General features: G+C 34.1%; 1 protein-coding gene across 1 annotated transcript in view; it reads right to left on the bottom strand.

Annotated features, from left to right (window-relative positions):
- Csmd3 (CUB and Sushi multiple domains 3) overlaps positions 1 to 19008 on the bottom strand; it is a 1323831-nt gene that overhangs the window by 357652 nt on the left and 947171 nt on the right. The window contains exons 23-24 of the mRNA XM_060389430.1: positions 13754 to 13923; positions 1121 to 1277 (exon numbers count right to left, since the gene is read on the bottom strand). Of these exons, the coding sequence (XP_060245413.1) occupies positions 1121 to 1277; positions 13754 to 13923 (327 nt within the window). The remainder of the gene's footprint in view (positions 1 to 1120; positions 1278 to 13753; positions 13924 to 19008) is intronic.

Below are 19008 nucleotides of genomic sequence, written 5' to 3'. Positions count from 1 at the left end.
CCCACACTTCCTCCCTCATCTCCTCCCATGCCCTTCTCCAAGTCCACTGATAAAGAAAGGTCCTCCTCCCCCTCCTTCTGACCCTAGCTTATCAGGTCTCATCAGGACTGGCTACATTGTCCTCCTCTGTGGCCTGTTAAGGCTGCTCCCCCCCTCAGGGGGAGGTGATCAAAGAGCCAGCCATTGAGTTCATGCCAGAGACAGTCCCTGTTCCCATTACTAGGGTTCCCACTTGGAGACTGAGCTACATCTGAGCAGAGGTTCTAAGTTATATCCATGAATGGTCCTTGGATGGAGTATCAGTCTCAGAAAAGACCCTGGGCCCAGATTTTTTGGTTCTGTTGCTCTCCTTGTGGAGCTCCTGTCCCCTCCATGTCTTACTATCTCCCCCTTCTTTCATAAGATTCCCTGCACTGTGCCCAAGGTTTGGTTAATTTTCAACTAATATGTGTAATGATATCTTGAAAATCCATGCATAATTTGTTTGCAATGAAGTTTAAAGATGAGGCAATTTGATAAGCCTTATAGTAGTAATACATTTTAAAGCATTAGAATGTTAAAATATTAAAGCACTAAAGTATTAAAATACTATCTTTGGCTGAGAGAGTTAGGGTAAGCATCAGTAGATGAATGTTTGAGTTTTATATTGAAGTTCAATAGTTCATTTGATGTTCAGGTTTAAATCATGTCTTAAAATGTGCTATAGGGGTTTTGGGGTAGGGAGTATGAAATAATAAACACCAAAATCTAAGTGAAGACAGCACAACTGAAAAATAAACTATATAGATACAAATAGAATATATTGACATAGATGAGAATAATTATAGATGGAGAATGGGATAGAAAATTTTTCATACACAAGAAAACTGTTTAGTTCATGTATAAATATAGAGCTATAGACATTGTGAACCTCAAAAGCAATAATTAAGAAAAATTATTGATAATTAAAAAAAAATACTGTGGCCAGGTGTAGTGGTGCACGCCTTTAACCCTGCAATAAGGAGGCAAAGGCAGTTGGATCTCTGTGAGTTCGAGGCTAGCCTGGTCTACAGTTTTAGTCCAGGACAGCCAAAGATACACATAAAAGCCCTGTCCCAAACAACAACAACAAAATACTTACTGGTGTAGACAAGTTGGAAGCCTTCATCTGTCCCTTCAGAGTCAGAATTAAACTCTAGCCAGAGCTGATTGGAAGTGCTGCTGAGTGTCAGCCCTCTCATTGACGCCCCGGTGAATGCACCCAACAGGTGTGTTGTTTTATCTTTTCCATCATAAATCTGTAAAATATATATTTAAATTTAAAATACAAGTGGGGCCCAAATAGCCATCTCCCAAGTACGTACATACATCTACAAAGAGCAGGAACTGTCTGCATTGTTCCTAAGTGGGTATTACTGAAGAACAACTAAAATAAAGGAGTTTCACAAAACAAACAGACTCCAGCTGAATAACTCTTAACTTCCAAAAATTAGTAGAATGTTTTTTTTTAATTCTCTAAAGAAATGCCTAATGTACACCTAAGCTTATTTCTAAGGCAATGATACTTGGTTCTGACATATAATTTAAAGTTTTAAATATCATTTAAGATTAGTTTACATGGTTGATAGAAGTTTTGTTGGTTGGTTGGTTGGTTGGTTGGTTGGTTGGTTGGTTGGTTGGTTTTGCTACTCTCTCAGTTAACCAAACACACCTTTCTCAGAACAAATCCAGGAAAATTATAATTTTGATCAGTACAGTTTTCATAATTTAATCCTTTATGTTGGCTTGTTTCATTTTTTTTAAGATTTATTTATTCTGTATATAATGTTGTGTTTTGTATATACACCTGCATGCCAGAAGATGGCACCTGATTTCATTATGTATGGTTGTGAGCCACCATGTGGTTGCTGGGAATTGAACTCATGACCTCTGGAAGAGCAGCCAGCGTTCTTAACCTCTGATCCATGTCTTCAGCCCCCTTGTTCCATTTCTTATATTTTAAAAATATTAATTTAATGTTCTGTATTGGTGTTGCACACCTTTAATCTTAGCACTTGGGAGGCAGAGGTAGGCAGATCTCTAAGTTCTAGGTTAGTCTATGCTACACAGCTAATTGAGAACAGCCAGGGTTACACAAAGAAACCCTGATGCATAAAACCAAACAACAATAATTAAGTTAAGGAACGGGATGTGGATTACAGGTAGAATGTTTGTGTACTATGCATAAATTCCTGGGATCAATCCCAAGAACCAAATATATAAGACTATCAGAAAGAAACAAAATTAAAATAATAAATTTAAAGTATACTGATTATAGACATAAAAAATGAGAAATATTATGTGATAAAATTGATAAATTTAACATCCTTCCATCACATATGCTTTAGAAGATTTACTGTGTCAGATTCCTATGTATTCTTCTCTTAATGAGGTTATAAAATATGATGAGCTTATTAGGCATGTTTATATGCATGTTTGTCTGAATGAGAGAAGCCAATACTGACTCATACATTTGAATGCTTGGTCCTCAGTTGGTGGAATTGTTGGAGAGGAATTAGGAGTTGTGGCCTTTTTGGAGAAGAAATATCATTGAGTGTTAACTGTAAGTTTTTAAATTACTTACACAATTCGCAGTCCCCCAACTCATCTCTCTGCCTTACAGCTGTATTTCAAGATGTGAACTATCCGGACACCTGACTGCCTACTGTCATGCTCCTGACCATAATGATAATAGACTTACCCTCCAAAACCGTGCATCAAATAAACTCTTTCTTCTATAATTTTCCTTGGTGATAGCAATTATTATTATTGCAATAACAAATTAACTAAAACACTTAGACAGAAGGTGTCTTATAATTTAAAAATGCTTGTATCATATAATTTAAAAATACTTACATAGAATTTTAATTTTATAATTATTATTTGTGAGGTTTTAATATTAAAGTATCATAAATCTGAAAAAGTCTTATGAAGTTTTCTTTTTTTCTGAAGTTTTCTTTATATTTCTGATTTAGTGAAAACAGCATATATCTCCTATTAGGTCTAACACAGATGCCAGGGTTGTGACATTGTCCTAAACAGAAGGATTTGTATCAAGTAAACAAGAGGTATGATTTTGGATAAACAAGCTTAAAGGCAGGTTTCTGTATATCAGAAAAGCAGATCTCTCCCATGGCAGTTTCGCCTAAGGGAGAACTTTCTTTTATCTGGCTCAGAGGTTAACTAATTTGGCAAGGACATTTAGTTCTCAGTCAATATGAATAGTCTGTACTAGCCTAAAGACCCCAACCTCTGTCTTACAAAACCTATCGCTTTTCTACCATTCTTTATCTGAGGTCCCACAGGAGATGATCCTCATTAAACCTATGGAGTGGAGAGTTTGGTAGTTTCACTGTAGCACTTTATAGATTTAAGATTTCTTTTTTTTTTTCCAATCTTAGAGAGTCTCTGGAGATTTGGGTTCCTTAAGTTTCAATTGTATATTTTTTCCTCAACCTGAGTTATCTAGTTTTTCATCATCATCCTAAACTATATTGTCGTTTTCTCCTATGGAACTTATGGCTGCATCTTTCCTTTGTATTTTAAACCATCTTCCAATGCAATTACCTTACTAACCCCTAGGTTGTCTGCAGTAGCTACAGTCTTTTCATATCTTTTATTCACACTGTAAGTTTTAAAATCATTGGTGTAACTATTAAAAGTCTTTTTCTAAGAGAGAAGGTCCACCAGTTATACTCTTAAGATTCTCCAATAATTAGAAAATATACTCAAATTTAAAGTTTTTCTTAAAGTATTCTCTCAAATTTTAACATGTTGTCTGTGTTAAAGAAAGCTTGGTTTTTATTTCAGCCAATGAATTTACTGAAGAATGAATTTCTTTATTTCTAGCTTTTGAAGGTTTTAATTTTTGAATTTTTGTTTAAGGTTTTGCTTGCTTTTTTTTTGTTTTTGAAGCATGTTTGGCCTTAAATTCACAGATATTTGCCTGCCTCCTGAGATTTGGGATAAATGTGAGCATCACCCATTCGGATTTAGGTTATAAATGTTCTTGCTGCCAAACTAGGCTTAAATGCTATAAAGAAAACAAAGGAAAATCTTAATTCACATTATATACAAATACAGACTTCTGAAATTTCCAGACTCTTAACAAATTCTATTCTTACCTCATTAACCTAATCGTTTCTACACAGAAATTCTGAATCCTTTGATAGCAAGGACCTTCATGCTCTCTGTACCTGGGACAAAAATGCACTTTATAGCCTTCTATGCACTCTGTGGGCTCTTATAGCTCATTTACATTTTAAATTTTCATGGTAGAGAACACGAAAATGAGAGAGAGAAAATGGGAATGAAGCCATTTGAAATTCAAGCCAGCAGAGTTGAAGAACTATGAATAAGTAACAGTGGCCTCCATTTCCTATAAGTCTTCTCTGTCATTTACAGAGAACGTATACATCTTCCAAGGCATTGGTATCATGCAGAAGTCCTGAAATTATCAGGAGACCACATGGACCCCAGGGGAAGACAAGTCATATAAATTACTTTCTATTTTAGTTATCAGCAAGGGTTTATCTGTCTTAAGTAAAAGTAAAACAAATGTTGAAATTTATTTTGACCAGAATTTCGTTTGGTTCGTTGACTCTATAAAAGTCAACTTTTCATTTATTAAGGACAATAATGAACAATGGAAACAGATCTCTAAAGGCATATTGCCTACTGCAAAATAGAACTCTTGAGTTTTTAATGTTCAATATTTTCAGTCTTCTTCGAACATGTTACATTAATGATGCTACATATTACATAGTAATGAATTCTATGCTTACAGCCGCTCACACCTAAACCACCTTGCTCAGAGGTTCTGCAAATCTTCATTTTGGAAATACTGTCAATGTAGTCACCAATATTTTCCTTTAGTATCCCCTAATTCTATCAAACATCAAAATTTAATTGGTATATAAGATATTATAACATATAAGTATTTGTTTTTCAGACTGAATTAACTCTTTGATCATGTGCAAGAACTTACAATTTGTCAAAAGTGCCCAATGCATGGTAAAGAAGAGGTAAACAGTTAAACTAGGGAGGTGAGATCAGAAATGTAAGGCCAGTTCAATGATTGCAGAGCTCAAGGCCAGGCTGGACTAAATGACCCAGTGTCAAAAGGTAAAACCATCCAACTAAACAACTAATTGACTTAAATGAAAAAACATTTTTGAGGTTTATTAATGTATTTGCAAAACTGTTCTAATATTGTTTTCTAAAATTGCATAATAATGAAAAACCTAAATACTTTGTAATAGAATAATAGACATCACCAACCTTTTGCTTTAAGGATTTTTATCATCTTCAAACTTCATAATTTAATTAATAACCAAGTAACCCACCACAACTTCAACTCTGTACTAGATATGTACATAACTTAGTAAACATCATGAGAATACATAATTATAGAATAAAGTATTTTATTCTATAGAAGATAGAAAGATAGGGAGATAGAGAGAAAATGGGGTGAAAACTTCATGGAAAGAAGCTTGATCAATCCATGTATGAAATTTAAGTAGTACCCACAAGCCAACTAAATCAAATTTAAAAGGAATTGTTAGATTAGAAAAGATTGTTTAGTTTAATTTAATTTTATTAATTATGGTTTATTCACTTTGTAACCCAGCTGTAGCCCCTCCCCCATCCCTTCCCAATTAGAAAATATTTTTTAAGGAGAGTGTTATAGTAATCCGTTGATGCCGTTGAACTTACAAATAAAAGTGTTCAAAACATATTAATATATATTTCCATGAAAATATAAAAGCAATAAGAAGGTAAAGCAGAACAACCAAAACCAAATTGCTCTTAAATTAAGCATGAAGATAAACTTACAACTAAGAAAACAAATCAAGGCAAATGTGCCTGTCACACAAAAGTAACACAACTACAAAGTGTTGGTGAGATTGGTTCTGATCAGAAAGAGACAGATCGAACATTTCTTCAGATCATTAGCCACTGTATTCCTATTTTAAATAAAATCAAAATGTTTAACTGTGTATTTTACTTAATAGGGCCTAATCATAAAAATAACAATTTTTCTTACATTGTTTTGAGAAATATCTAATACCTTTATGTCTATGAAATTGTCTGTCCAGACTTCCATTTGCTTAACAATTTCAGTTCCTTTGCCAATATGACACAAGAAATAACTAGATCTTGATCTCATTCTGGTTCAATACCCAGTTTAATCAAGGCCTGAAATCAGGCGCTGTATGCGTTCCTCCCTTCATGAATCAGGTCAAGCCTCATTATGACAGCCTGTGCAACATCTCTCAACGCTCACGCTGTGAGTCACCAGATACATTTTGCATTAGAAGACTTCTGCTTCCATTTTTAGGCATTTTTAAACTTAACTTTAAAAAAAAATTATTTGCCTTCATGTATGTATATGCCTTATTATATGCCTGGTGTCCAAAGAGGTCAGAAGATGGTGTCTGATACTCTAGTACTGCAGTCACAGGTTGTGGTAGCTGCATCTCCTGCAAGTGCAACAGGTGTGCTTAACCACAGAGTGATCTCTTCAGCTCATATTTTTAAGAATTTAGCCCATAGGCTACTCAGTCTCCAAGCAGTTTCCCTAGTAAGGGGAAAAGGGACTGTTTCTGACATGAACTCAGTGGCTAGCTCTTTGACTATCATACCACCTGAGCGGGGAGCAGCCTTGCCAGGCCACAGAGGAGGACATTGCAGCCAGTTCTGATGAGACCTGATAAAATAGGGTCAGATGGAGGGGAATGAGGACCTCCCTATCAGTGGACTTGGGGAGAAGCCTGGGAGGAGATGAGAGAGGGAGGGTGGGATTGGGAGGGAATGAGGGAGGGGGCTACAGCTGGGATAGAAAGTAAATAAATTGTAATAAAAAACAAATTTAGAAAAGAATTTTGCAAGTAAGGTAAAAATTGAATCAAAGAGTCAAAAGTAAACCTAAAATAATAAAACAAAATTGTCTGAATGCACCCTTCAATCACGTTTGGAACCTCCAAACGACTTCTTTTGCTGAAACTAGAATTTCACTCTCGGTCATGTTTATTTTTTAATTGAGCAATTTGGAAGTGTAAACATGGTCTCCACATCTGGTGAATTAGTTGCCAAACTTTGAATGTAAAAGGAAAAATAATTTTTCTAATGGCAATCATGAAACTTTTCTATCCTAAATCTATTATTTGTCCCAAAGATAATATAAAACAGAAAAGAGATTCAGTTTTGTTTGAATTCAGTTAGTTAGCCGAATGATATGAAGTATTATATTCCAGTAAGAAAACTGGGGCACAATAAGGGGTTTATTGTTCAAGATTTCTGATGACAGAATGGGTTATATTTTCAATGGAATATTAATGTTATATAACTAATGACAAGTTATTTCGTCTTTCTGACCAACAAGGAAGAGAGTAAATACGGCACTTGTGAGGTCTGGTGTAGTGGCAGGAATTACCATGGCCTTTGGAGTGCTACTGAATAAATAGGTAACAAAGGATTTTTAATGACCAGCATGCAATGTTGGCAAATATGTGTGATAAACCTAAAAAATTACTTGTGTGGAACAAAATGTTCTACAGCCTGCTTTAAAATTTGTTGAGTGAGCGTGACCAAGTTACAACCATTTTTTAAAGTAATTCTTGTTTTCAAAAGTTTAACAAACTTTTATGGAAAAGCTTAGATAAATATTTAAGGCCTGTTGGGCCCTTAGTGTCCTTTGTACCTCTTATTTTGTCTTGTTCTTGCAGCAAAAAAGCAGACAATATGTAAATGAGTGAACATGGCTTTCTTCCAACAATATTTTATTTACAAAACCAGATGCCAGCTACAGTTAGGGACATGCTTGTAATCCCAGGTACCCAGGGGTCTGACACAGGAGGATCACTTGAACAAGTGCTCAAGGCCATTCTAGGCAAACAAGAGACTCTAGACCCCGCATCTCTTTCAAAAAGCAAACAAACATGTAAAACAACAGGTGTCAAGCCCAATTTGGTGGTAGGCTCTCCTTTCTTATAACTGGTTTCAGAGAAGTAATAAAATATACCATATTCGTTAGTACAAATTCCTTGAAACATTAATTCTTATAGAACATTTTCATTGCTTTTGACAAACTTTTTACATGTAAATATTTATTACAACTGAAAATTAATCAAAGATTAAGAAAAAAAGAGGAAAATGTTATATGTGAATATGATTTTACTGTAACCTTAATATTTGGTAAGTTACATTGGCAGTGAATTTATCAAACTAAGCGTAGTCATTAAATAAGAAATAAAAATATTTTCAAGACATTTGAACTAATTGTGGTATCCTAGCCAAGATACAGCCCATTGCTAGCTATGGCTATTTAATGAATGAAAAAGCAAGTAAGGCCAGACTTTTTGTGTAGTACTGGCAGTTTTCCATGGTATTGTAATATAAAAGTTATATCATTATATGTGGATTTGGGAAACCATGACTTAAAAATTTTGCTAAGACATTGTACACATAATAACTTCTGTGAAGATTAAATTATTCTTAAAGGTTTATTTTAGAAATCATATCAATGTTCATTTTCTATGTTAGTCTAAGTGAGCATTCCTTTCCATAAACTAGAGTAGGTCTTTGGAAAGAATATATATATCGATATGTGTATATATGTATATCAAGAAAAAGCAAATCAGATTGATCAAAGTAATAGGAAAACAACTGATTAGTTAAAAGTGATATGAGGTTGCTTTACACAGGATTGAGACAGAGAAACTTTAATCATCATTTTGATTGAATCTGGCCTTTAAGAGAAGTGTAGATGTTATCTCAAATCTACCTTTAAAAAGTACAGGTGAATGACTTCATTTAAGTATGAAACTTCAGCTTGCATAAATCCACTTAATTTTTGTCAAGACTTAAAACTTACGAAGCTTATTTTCAAACAACAGTTTTAGAATATTTATGATATATTCCAAGAGCACTAGTATGTTATGAGGAAATCAAAAGTTATATTTTTCTTTTTAAAATATATGTGATTTATTATATATAATTATTGTATTTTCATATGGCATATATATGAAACAGAACAGTAGGTTTCCATTTGGCTTTGTCAAATATCCTAATGTTAATTATTGGCCTATACAATCTGTTCTCTGTGCTAACTTATCCCTCATTCCAGTAACCTGAGTTTCCCTCATAGAGGATAATGCTCCACCATGAGCTACAGGCTGTCAAATGAAAACCTCAGTGCCGTTCCTGGGATACCTCCATTGGATTTGTTCAAAGCTGTCCCAAAGAGCTCCTAAACATTAAGGCTGTTATCATTGTTCTTGGTCACCTGCTAGAGCTTGTTTTATGAGCCTGTTGCTGAAGACACCATATTTATTGTCTATAAGACATTGTAAATCAAATTGGTAGTGACCAGGAAGTTTCCTCACAACTGCCTAGTTGTCATAGAAAGGATTTTCTGTAGACTATAGGGGGAAAATGTCATCACCTGTGGACCCTTTGAAGAATAGCTGCTGTGGCTAGATAAATTCATCATTGCAATAGTAAGCCTATTTTGGAAATGGCAAACTTCTTTCTGATTGGATTTAAGACCTACTCTACAGGGGCAAATGCATGCCTTGTACTACAAATATGCCCTTGAACCCATATTTACCAATTCTATGGGAGAAAATACTACCATTAGTTTATTAGATTGACAGAGACTCAAACTGCTCCCTACATTTGTATCATAATGAACACAAAACAATTGTGTATGCAGGGTTCAGGCACAAGTGAGGCATGCATATGGTACTCCGTCCTTAAGACTCAGGGTTAAATTTGATACAGTAGGCAGTGAGAGGTCATGGAGCACAAGATTGAAATAATGTCTTCAGAACATGACAGGATTATAGCACTCAGGAGCTCACAGCACCTGCGGTGGCCTGAATGAGATCTGCACAAGCCCAAACATTCAGACATGGAGGTTCACAAGCCTCCATACTTAGCATAGGAACTATTGGCAGTTGATAGTGCCTGGACTAAGGGGATTCAGTTTTCTTTAATGGTGTATCTTTTAGTAGGTTATATATGCTTCAGATCAATGAATACATAGTCTGAACAAATGAAAATCAGTCACCTATTAAAAACAGAAAAATAAGAGGAAACCAATTTTTCAGGGTGTGGAAGAAACAAAATAGATGGCATGAAAATCAAAGAGGGGAGGCAAATATGATCAAAATAGTTTGCAAGAAATTCTCAAAAATAATAAAATACTATATTTGTAAAAATAAATGATAGCAAAGTCATTGATACCAGCACAGGCACTGACCTTTGGCATATACACACATATGCATATATGTGGGTCTACATATGCATGTTGATGCATGTGAACATGTATTCACACACACATATACAACACTACAAAAGAAAAAGACAGCCAAGCATAGTGGCACAGGCCTTTTATACCAACCAGCATTGCAGAGGCAAAGACAGGCTGAGTTTTGTGAGTTTGAGGCAGGCCAGGTCTGCATAGTGACTTATAAGGCAACCAGAAAGACCTTATTTCAATCAAAACAAAAATAAATAAATAAAGTAGAAGAAATAAATTGAGTAAGAAAGAAATTTATCCTGTCTTCCAGTTCTTTATGATTGGTAAACATGGAATCATTTACGTTATCCTTTTTATTACATTTTTAAGGAAGTCATAATCATTCACTTAGTTTACATTTTGCATTAAGAAATATGATTTAAAATACCGTTCAAGTTGTGATGAATAAATAAAGCAAAAGTTTGCCTCACAATCTCTGCTACATACTTTTATATAAACAAAGTACTCAGTCATTATATAAAAACAGAAACAAACCTAAAAACAGAGTCTGATTGTTATTCTATCATCAGACAGTGAGCATTCATTGTTAGTTGTTTAATCCTAAGAATATTAAAGACTTTCTGTAAAAGTTACTGAAAATAAATAAATTATCTGTTAGTACATTTTACAAGTGAGGGCAAGTGAAGACGCTATCAATTTTCCTGCCATTGCCTGTGACTAAGGAGAAGAACAAACAGCAAAATGTATTCCAGTCAGATCCAAAGAAACCTATAGTAATTAAATTAAGAACAGGTAAGTTCTCATTTAGCTTTCTAAGACAGAACCTTCCACTTTAACCAATTGGGTTGCATTATGATAGACTGTAATATATATATATATATATATATATATATATATATATATATATATATTTTAAAGAGACAAGATATTTTCCTGGCTTTTCCAGGAAGGCAGCAAAGTTTAAAACTGATGACATGCTCCATAAAATAGAAAGAAAGAAAGAAAAAAAAACATTTATGATTGACTAGTGAAGCAAGTGGTCATGAGTCATTTGCATGGCATCTGGAATGATTCTGCCATATACTGAGAAGACAAGAGGTAGTTATTAGGCTGAAACAAGAAAATAATTTGGCACTAAGAACTGGTAGATATAAATAAGATTTGCATTTGAGAAAGCAGGAGCGTAGTGATGCCCAAATGCACTGGTGCATTCATGCCACTCTCAAATGATGTTTAGTAGCTGCATCACCCTAATGCCTGTAGCTTTCTTTGTGTTCCTCATCTCTCTTCACCCTGTCCTCTCAGGTAGTCACTCAATCCTGGGCTTTGGACTTCTTAAAATAAAACATATGACAGATATATGAGACTTCAAAATATAGAAGACTTTAGTGATAAAAGCACTCCAAGAAACACATTAGAAATATTCTGATTTTTCTCATAATATTTTTATTGATTTTCCAGTAATTTTGCATCATGAACCCGAGCACATTCATTCCTCAGTCCTCCTACGTCTATCCCCTGACCTTTAGGATCTTCTTCCCACCTCTCCTAAAAGAAGAAAAAGTAGGAAAAAAAAGGACAAAACAAAACCAAACAGGTGCAATTTGTGTTATCCACATGCTCGCTGGAGTATGGTCAAACTCTCAGTCCACAAAGAAAACTGAGTCTTTCTCCACCAGCGTCTGTCCCAGAAGCTGGATGTTCTGCTCTTAAAAGACATCATCTTTCACGTAAAATACACTTTTTTTTCCAAACAATAAGCTTCATCTGGCATGCAAATGTAATGGATAAATTTGAAGAATTACAAAGGGACATGGGGAGATTATTTTAGTAAGGGGTTGTGGTAACCAAGATTGGTAGGTATGAGGACATTTATCTCATAAACACATTATTAGTGCTGTTTGTGTGGTGTTGCCTCATGGCTACGTTGACATACCTCATCATGCATCAACGTATTTCTCCACTAGCTTAAAATAAATCACTACCTCAAGTCTATGTAAAAGCACTCAGTTAATTTTAGGATAGCAAGTATTATTTATTTGAGGTGCTGAGAAGCTGACTGATGGCCGCATGAATGATGAAGGCAATCTGAGCTATCCTGCCAGGCAGGAAATATAAATAATTTAAACTGAAAAATCTGAACAGTAAATTGGAACTGGAAAGTTTTTATATAGTGAGCTTATGCTGGGCACAAATCTGGAATGAATTTATCAACCCTAATTAAAATCTGTATTATATACGTTCATTGTACTTCAAAAATGTTTCCCTAAATCTTTACAATTCTTACACATTGTTTGTGTTAGGAAACTGCTCCTATCAAATGATATGATTAAAAAAAAAGTTAATAGTCACAGCTTTAACAAAATCCTCTGCTGCTGTCAATATCAACATGTGACATGACTCTTTGCTTCAAATTTTGTAAAACTGTAAATATTTTTAATTCCTTGTCTTCCTTAAGAAAATGTTGTGGATTAAAAAGACATGAATCATTCTTTAAAATATTTTAATATAATTTTATAGAAGTAATATTTTATAATAGTGTATATATAATATATATTATAGGATCTTATTATATATAATATGAAAGATAATTTATATTTTGTTTTAAGGTATATATACAAAAACATTTGCATTGTAAAAATCAAATTGGTAACTATTCAAGAATTTTATTGAAAGACATGTTATATATATTCTTTAAAAGGACATTTCATTATAGCAATATTTTTTGTAAACAATACTAAATATTATGAATAAAGTATTTTTTCTAATTTATAGAGATTGATTTGTTAGGTTCAAATACATACAGAAGTGACTTGTATCAAAGGTTTTAAAGTTTTTACATACTAAAATATCATAATTTCACTTAGTAGATAAAGAAAAAGTTAAAAGAAATAATTTTACTCAGTAGATATCAAAGTTAATACAAAAGCCATCACTTATTAACAATAGCAAAACTTGTGATATGAAACAAGTTACCATTATGCTTTTTCTTTTAAGATCTTTTAAAGAAATTATTTTATGTGCATTAGTGTGAAGTTGTCAGATCCCTTGGAATGGGCATTACAGACAGTTGTGAGCTGCTATGTAGGTGCTGGGAATTGAACCCAGGTCTTTTGGAAGAGCTGACAGTGTTCTTAACCACTGAGACATCGCTCCAGCACCCCCCATTATGCTTTTTCTTAATGAAATAATAATTCATATTTTATTTTAATAACTAATATTTATTGAATAAGGTATTTTATATTGAAGTTTTCTTTTCGGTTATCGTGTAACAAATACTTAAATATTATAAAATTTATGATTCCTTATCATGAGAAGCACTGGAGGCAAAGCATTCTGTTTAAAATAACAACAGGAATGTTATTTATTAAAGGCTGAATGAACTTGTAATTTATTATATGTACTGTTTAATGTAAACGTATTTAGGGGAGAATACTTAATGATCAACATACAGCACAGTAGTCCACTTACCTTAAGAACATCTCCCTGGGCTAAATGAAATGTTCTGGCTGAGATGTTGATGCCCTTTCCTGCTTGGACCTGGAGACTGTAAATGCATTCATGGTTGTTTTCGTAGTTCAGTGGGTAATTTGGAGAAAGCAGAATCCCTTCGTTGTTTGTTGCAGATGCACCGCATTCAGCTGTAGCAGAAGCAGAATATTGAAGCACAGTTTAACAGAAGGCATTACCTTTTCCAAATCATCTTGTTTATGGGGTATGACTGCTTCATATTTTACGCAGATCCTAACAGAAGGTTTGGTGCAGAAAGGATTTGTGCTGTAGTGGACCAACATGTTTCTCAAGTGACTGAAGGGAAGACAGAACTACTGCTCTGGAGAACACACACCTACCTGTGGGAGTTTATAGTAGTTTTCATACAAAATTAGGATAAAAAAGAGCAGTAAAATGCAAAATATCTTCAAGAGATCACTTAACTATGTGGATATCTGATAAATTAGGTAAACTGATATTTTATGTAGAGATTTAGCTATTAATGGTACCTTCTTTACTTTTGCCTTTAAACATTTTGAATGATCCCTTCTTCCCAATAATCCACGTGCCTTTCTTTCAAGAAATTCAATAACAAATACTGTGTTTTTAAAAAATAATACAGTAGTTAAAATCTACCAACTCATATAATATATATTTGAGTCATACAACTTTTCTCAACTTAACACATTTCCATAAAAGAGTATACAGAACGGCTGATCCCGTGGGTTGCTCATTTTAGGTGGCAAATTTGAGGAAATATGGAACTGAGATTTCTCAAGGTATTAAACTAGAGAACCTGCAAAAATATTACAGAATCAAACAAGTCTGAACTTTAAATATATATTTTAGAAATATTTGCCTTGGGTTTTCTACCTTATCTAATTATTGACTCTATACCATAATTTAGGGTGGATTTCAATGTTCAAAATTTTTAAATAAAGAGGCAAAAAACCAGCAAGCCATTATTGTCTGTAAATAAGATTTTAAAATATTGATTTCTGGAAACAGTGTTAGATGAAGACAACAAGATGAAAAAGAATATACTGCTCTATTTTAAGTGCTTAAACATTAAAAATTAAATTAAAAACATACTAATGAAAAACTGAAACTGTCAAGAAGAGAAAGAAGCAGGTGAAATTAACAATATGTGAAATAATAAAAATGAAAGTTGAGTGCTTACAATCAACCAGCCATAAGGAGAGGCTGCTTCATAGAATTTTAGCAATGTGCTCAAAGCTAGAGACTCAAAAACTGCTCTCCATATCTTTGTAATGAATTGCACTTCAGTGATATCTAAATGTATTCAAAGGGTAATAACCATTTGTGTGCTGTTAATTCTGTACAGTCCTAAAATCCCAGTGAGTTTACAAAGGATAAGATAACAAATCAAAACTTTAAAACAACATGGATCCAACATGGCAAGGTATTTGGTTTTTCTGAAATTAGATCACCTTTCAGGAAAGAGCTCTTTCTTAATTCTAGTGACTCAAGTAGAAATCTGTTCATCTTCTGGACCACTCTGAACTATGGAGAGTATGTATCTGTAGAGCACCATATAAAACCATGCATCCTCTGCTTAGAGAAGAAACAATGGCCATTTGAACCTATTTCGTTTCTCGATCTGATTTGTTAGAACCTTTGCTTGCTGATAGAGACCTAAAGTATGTTTGTGTGTAGATGATCTACAGTATATACATTACCTAGAAGCATAAATTATAAGAAATATTTTACATGAAAAATATTGTTAATTTTATTTATTACTCAGGCTTTAGACTTTAATGACTTAGATTCAAAATTAGCCCCATTTTGCCATGGTTATATGGCTTGAATAAATTATTTATTAGTGTTATTATATTTTTATCTTATAATAAAATATATTTTTCATTAATATTATTATTGTTTACAATTTATTCACTTTGTATCTCAGTTATAGCCCCTTTTTTCATCTCCTCCCAGTCTCACTCCTTCTCCTTTTCCTCCCCTATAGCTCTCCCCTTGTCCACTTATAGGGAAAAACCTCCTCCAGTACTATCTGACCCTAGCCCAGTAGGCCTCATTAGGACTGGCTAAATCCTCTTCCTCTGCTGGCTGGCTAGGTCCCTCCACCAGTGATCAAGGAGCAGGCAACTGAGCTCATATCAGTGGGTGTTTCTTCTCCCCTTGGGGAACCCACAGGAAGACTGAGCTGTTTATAGGCTACATAGGAGCAGGAGTTCTATATCCTCTCTATGCATGCTTGGTCTTCGGTTGATGCCTCAGTCTCTGCAGTTCCTCCTAGGCTCTGCTTTTTTCTTGGGCTTTGTTGGTCTCCTTGCTGGGCTTCTGTCCCTTCTGGGTCCTTTTATTTTTTAATTTTTCCATAAGACTCCCTGAGCTCTGTCTAAAGACTGCCTGTGAATCTCTGCATCTGCATTGATCCCCTGCTGGGTGCTGTCTTTCAGAGATCATCTGTGGTAGGCTCCCATCCTGTTCTCTCTCTTCTATGGCTTCTGGTGTCTATCCAGTTTTCCCTTCTGAATGAGAATTAAGCATCTTCCCTAGGGTCCTCCTTGTTGTTTAGCTTCTTTAGGTATGTAGATTTTAGTATATTTTTCTTATATTCTACGTCTAATAACCACTTATAGTTGAGTATATACCATGTGTTTTTCTGCTTCTGGGATACCTCACTAAGGATAATTTTTTTCTAGTTCCATCCATTTGCCTGCAAGTGTCATGATTTCCTTGTTTGTAATAGCTGAGTGATATTCCCATCATGTAAGAGTACCACAATTTCTCTATTCATTCTTCAGTTGAGGGACTTCCAGGCTGTTTCTAGAGTCTGCCTGTTAGGAATAAACCTGCTATGAACACCAATGAGCAAATGTCCTTGGTGAATGGTTGAACTTCTTTCAAATATATATGCCCAGGAGTGGTGTAGCTGGGTCTTGAGGTAGCAATATTCCCAGTTTTCTGAGAAAGCACCAGATTGATTTCCAAAGTGGTTGTACAATTTTACATTCCCAACAGCAATGGAGGAGGGTTCCCCTTTCTCAACATGTTTTGTCACTTGAGTTTTTTTATCTTAGCCATTCTGATGCATGTGAGATGGAATCTGAGAGTCATTTTGATTTGCATTTCCCTGATGACTAAGGATGTTAAACATTTCTTTAAGTGTTTCTCCGCCATTTGATATTCCTTTGTTGAGAATTCTGTTTAGCTCTGAACCCCATTTTTTAATTGGATTATTTGGTTTGTTGCTGTTTAACTTCTTGAGTTCTTTATATAAACTGGATATTAGCCCTCTGTCAGATAGAAGGATGTGAAGATCTTTTGCCAATCTGTAGGCTGTCATTTTGTATTGCTGACAGTGTCGTTTGCTTTACAGAAGCTTTTCAGTTTCAGAAGGTACCATCTATTGATTGGTGATCTTAGAGCCTGAGCTCTTGGTGTTCTCTCCAGGAAGTTGTCTCCTGTGCCAATGTATTCACAGCAATACTTTGTATGTTTATCTATGTGCAAGTCACATTATATATAAAATATATCTATATATTATGATATACATTATCATAAATATTTAGTGCTTTAAAGCACAGAAAGCCCGATAAACTAATCATTATGGACATTATTTTAATTATAACATATATATTTAGCTTCAAACCAAATGCAATAGAAAAATAAAATGACGATGTTGGTGCGTTTTTCATGCCCTGAATTGAAGAACTATGCATAGAAGCATATTTATTTTTAAATTCAGAACAACAGTTTTAGTGGTAGTTGTTAAATAAATTATAAATTTCTTCTTTCTAAATGAACACTTAAGGCTATAAGGAATGACTTAATTTTGTGAATATTAAGGAAATATTTTATTAATAATATTTAATATATTAATTAAATAGAAATGGTATTTGACCTTCACAGAATATACAAATTTTCAATAAAATTCTTATGCTAAAAGTTGCATTTGTTTGATTTTTGTAGAAAATAAATTCTATTTATATATCATATATATCATATTTTACTTTAAAATACATATTTAGAAATACATTTGACTTGCTTAATAAAACCTCACATGTTGATAAATGTAGACCAAGCTGCATTGGTGTAGAAGAGAGAGATGTGCTGACATCTGCTGATAAGCGTGGCTGCTGGAGGGATAAGCTGACTAAGTGGCGAATCCCATTGAACTTCAATTTTTCTTGCTTACAGAAAAGTAGGCAAGTCCTTGCATCATTGATCTCCATTACTGTGGCAGGAAAATCAGGGCACAATCTGTTTGATATACACAGTCACATCACATATTTTCAGGTGAATTACAAAATGATTTCTGACAATTTGGCTGGGAAAATTGAAAATACCTCTATGATTGGGAAAAGTTAGGCTTAGAAATTTTTGTTGTATTTAGTAGTCATTCAGTGTAAAATACATTACAATTTCTCAGATATTAATTATTTAATGAGGTACATTGAATTAAGCCTATTTTTTTTTTTTAATTTGATGGTGGACATGGCTAGGTAAGCCACCCATGAACATGAGCATGATACTATCCTGACCCAGACACTTAACTCTTAGGTGTTTCCACCCAGAAATGGACAGAATATATCGTCTTCCAAGGCAAGGACCTCACTTTTAGCAGTAAGCTAGCAGCTAAGTTAGATCACTCTGCTAAAAATCAGACAGTTTAAGAGGACAGAGAGGAAAGCTTCAGGGAGGAATTTCGTTTTCATGACTACAGAGCATTGCAACAACAAGGCAATAAGTTGGTAGTACTTTCAAGAAACTGAAGAATTATGGTTCAGAGAGGACACAGGGATAGTTATATATGATAAGAATAAAATTCCATAAGGACATTAATTTTCATTGCAATGAAGGGGAAAGTAATTTTAGTTTTCTTTAGTCCAAAATGTATTTTTATCCAGTATTACTTTGTAAGAGCCTTAACACCATGGAAACCTTTTTCTCTGCAATGAGTTGATTATATACTTACAATGAAATGTAATTTTAGTTCATAGATGAAATGATCAAAACATGTTTCTTTTTATGGATTAAAATGCAACTCTCAGATTAAACAAAAATTTAATAAAGTTGACTAATGGGTCATATAAAGAAAGGACAGCAGAAGGAAGCAGAATTTCTCTTACATGTTTTCATTTTCTGCATGGAGTTTGTGCACAAGGCATATTGCGTGCATGTGGGAGTTAAAAGACAACTTTCAGGAGGACCATTGGGTCTCCATTTCCACTCTGAACACTCCAGAG

The sequence above is a fragment of the Meriones unguiculatus genome, chromosome 8, assembly GCF_030254825.1.
Source record: "Meriones unguiculatus strain TT.TT164.6M chromosome 8, Bangor_MerUng_6.1, whole genome shotgun sequence".
NCBI lineage: Eukaryota > Metazoa > Chordata > Mammalia > Rodentia > Muridae > Meriones > Meriones unguiculatus.
The sequence above is the reverse complement of the archived record's forward strand: the minus strand, read 5'-3'. Positions and strand labels throughout refer to the sequence as shown.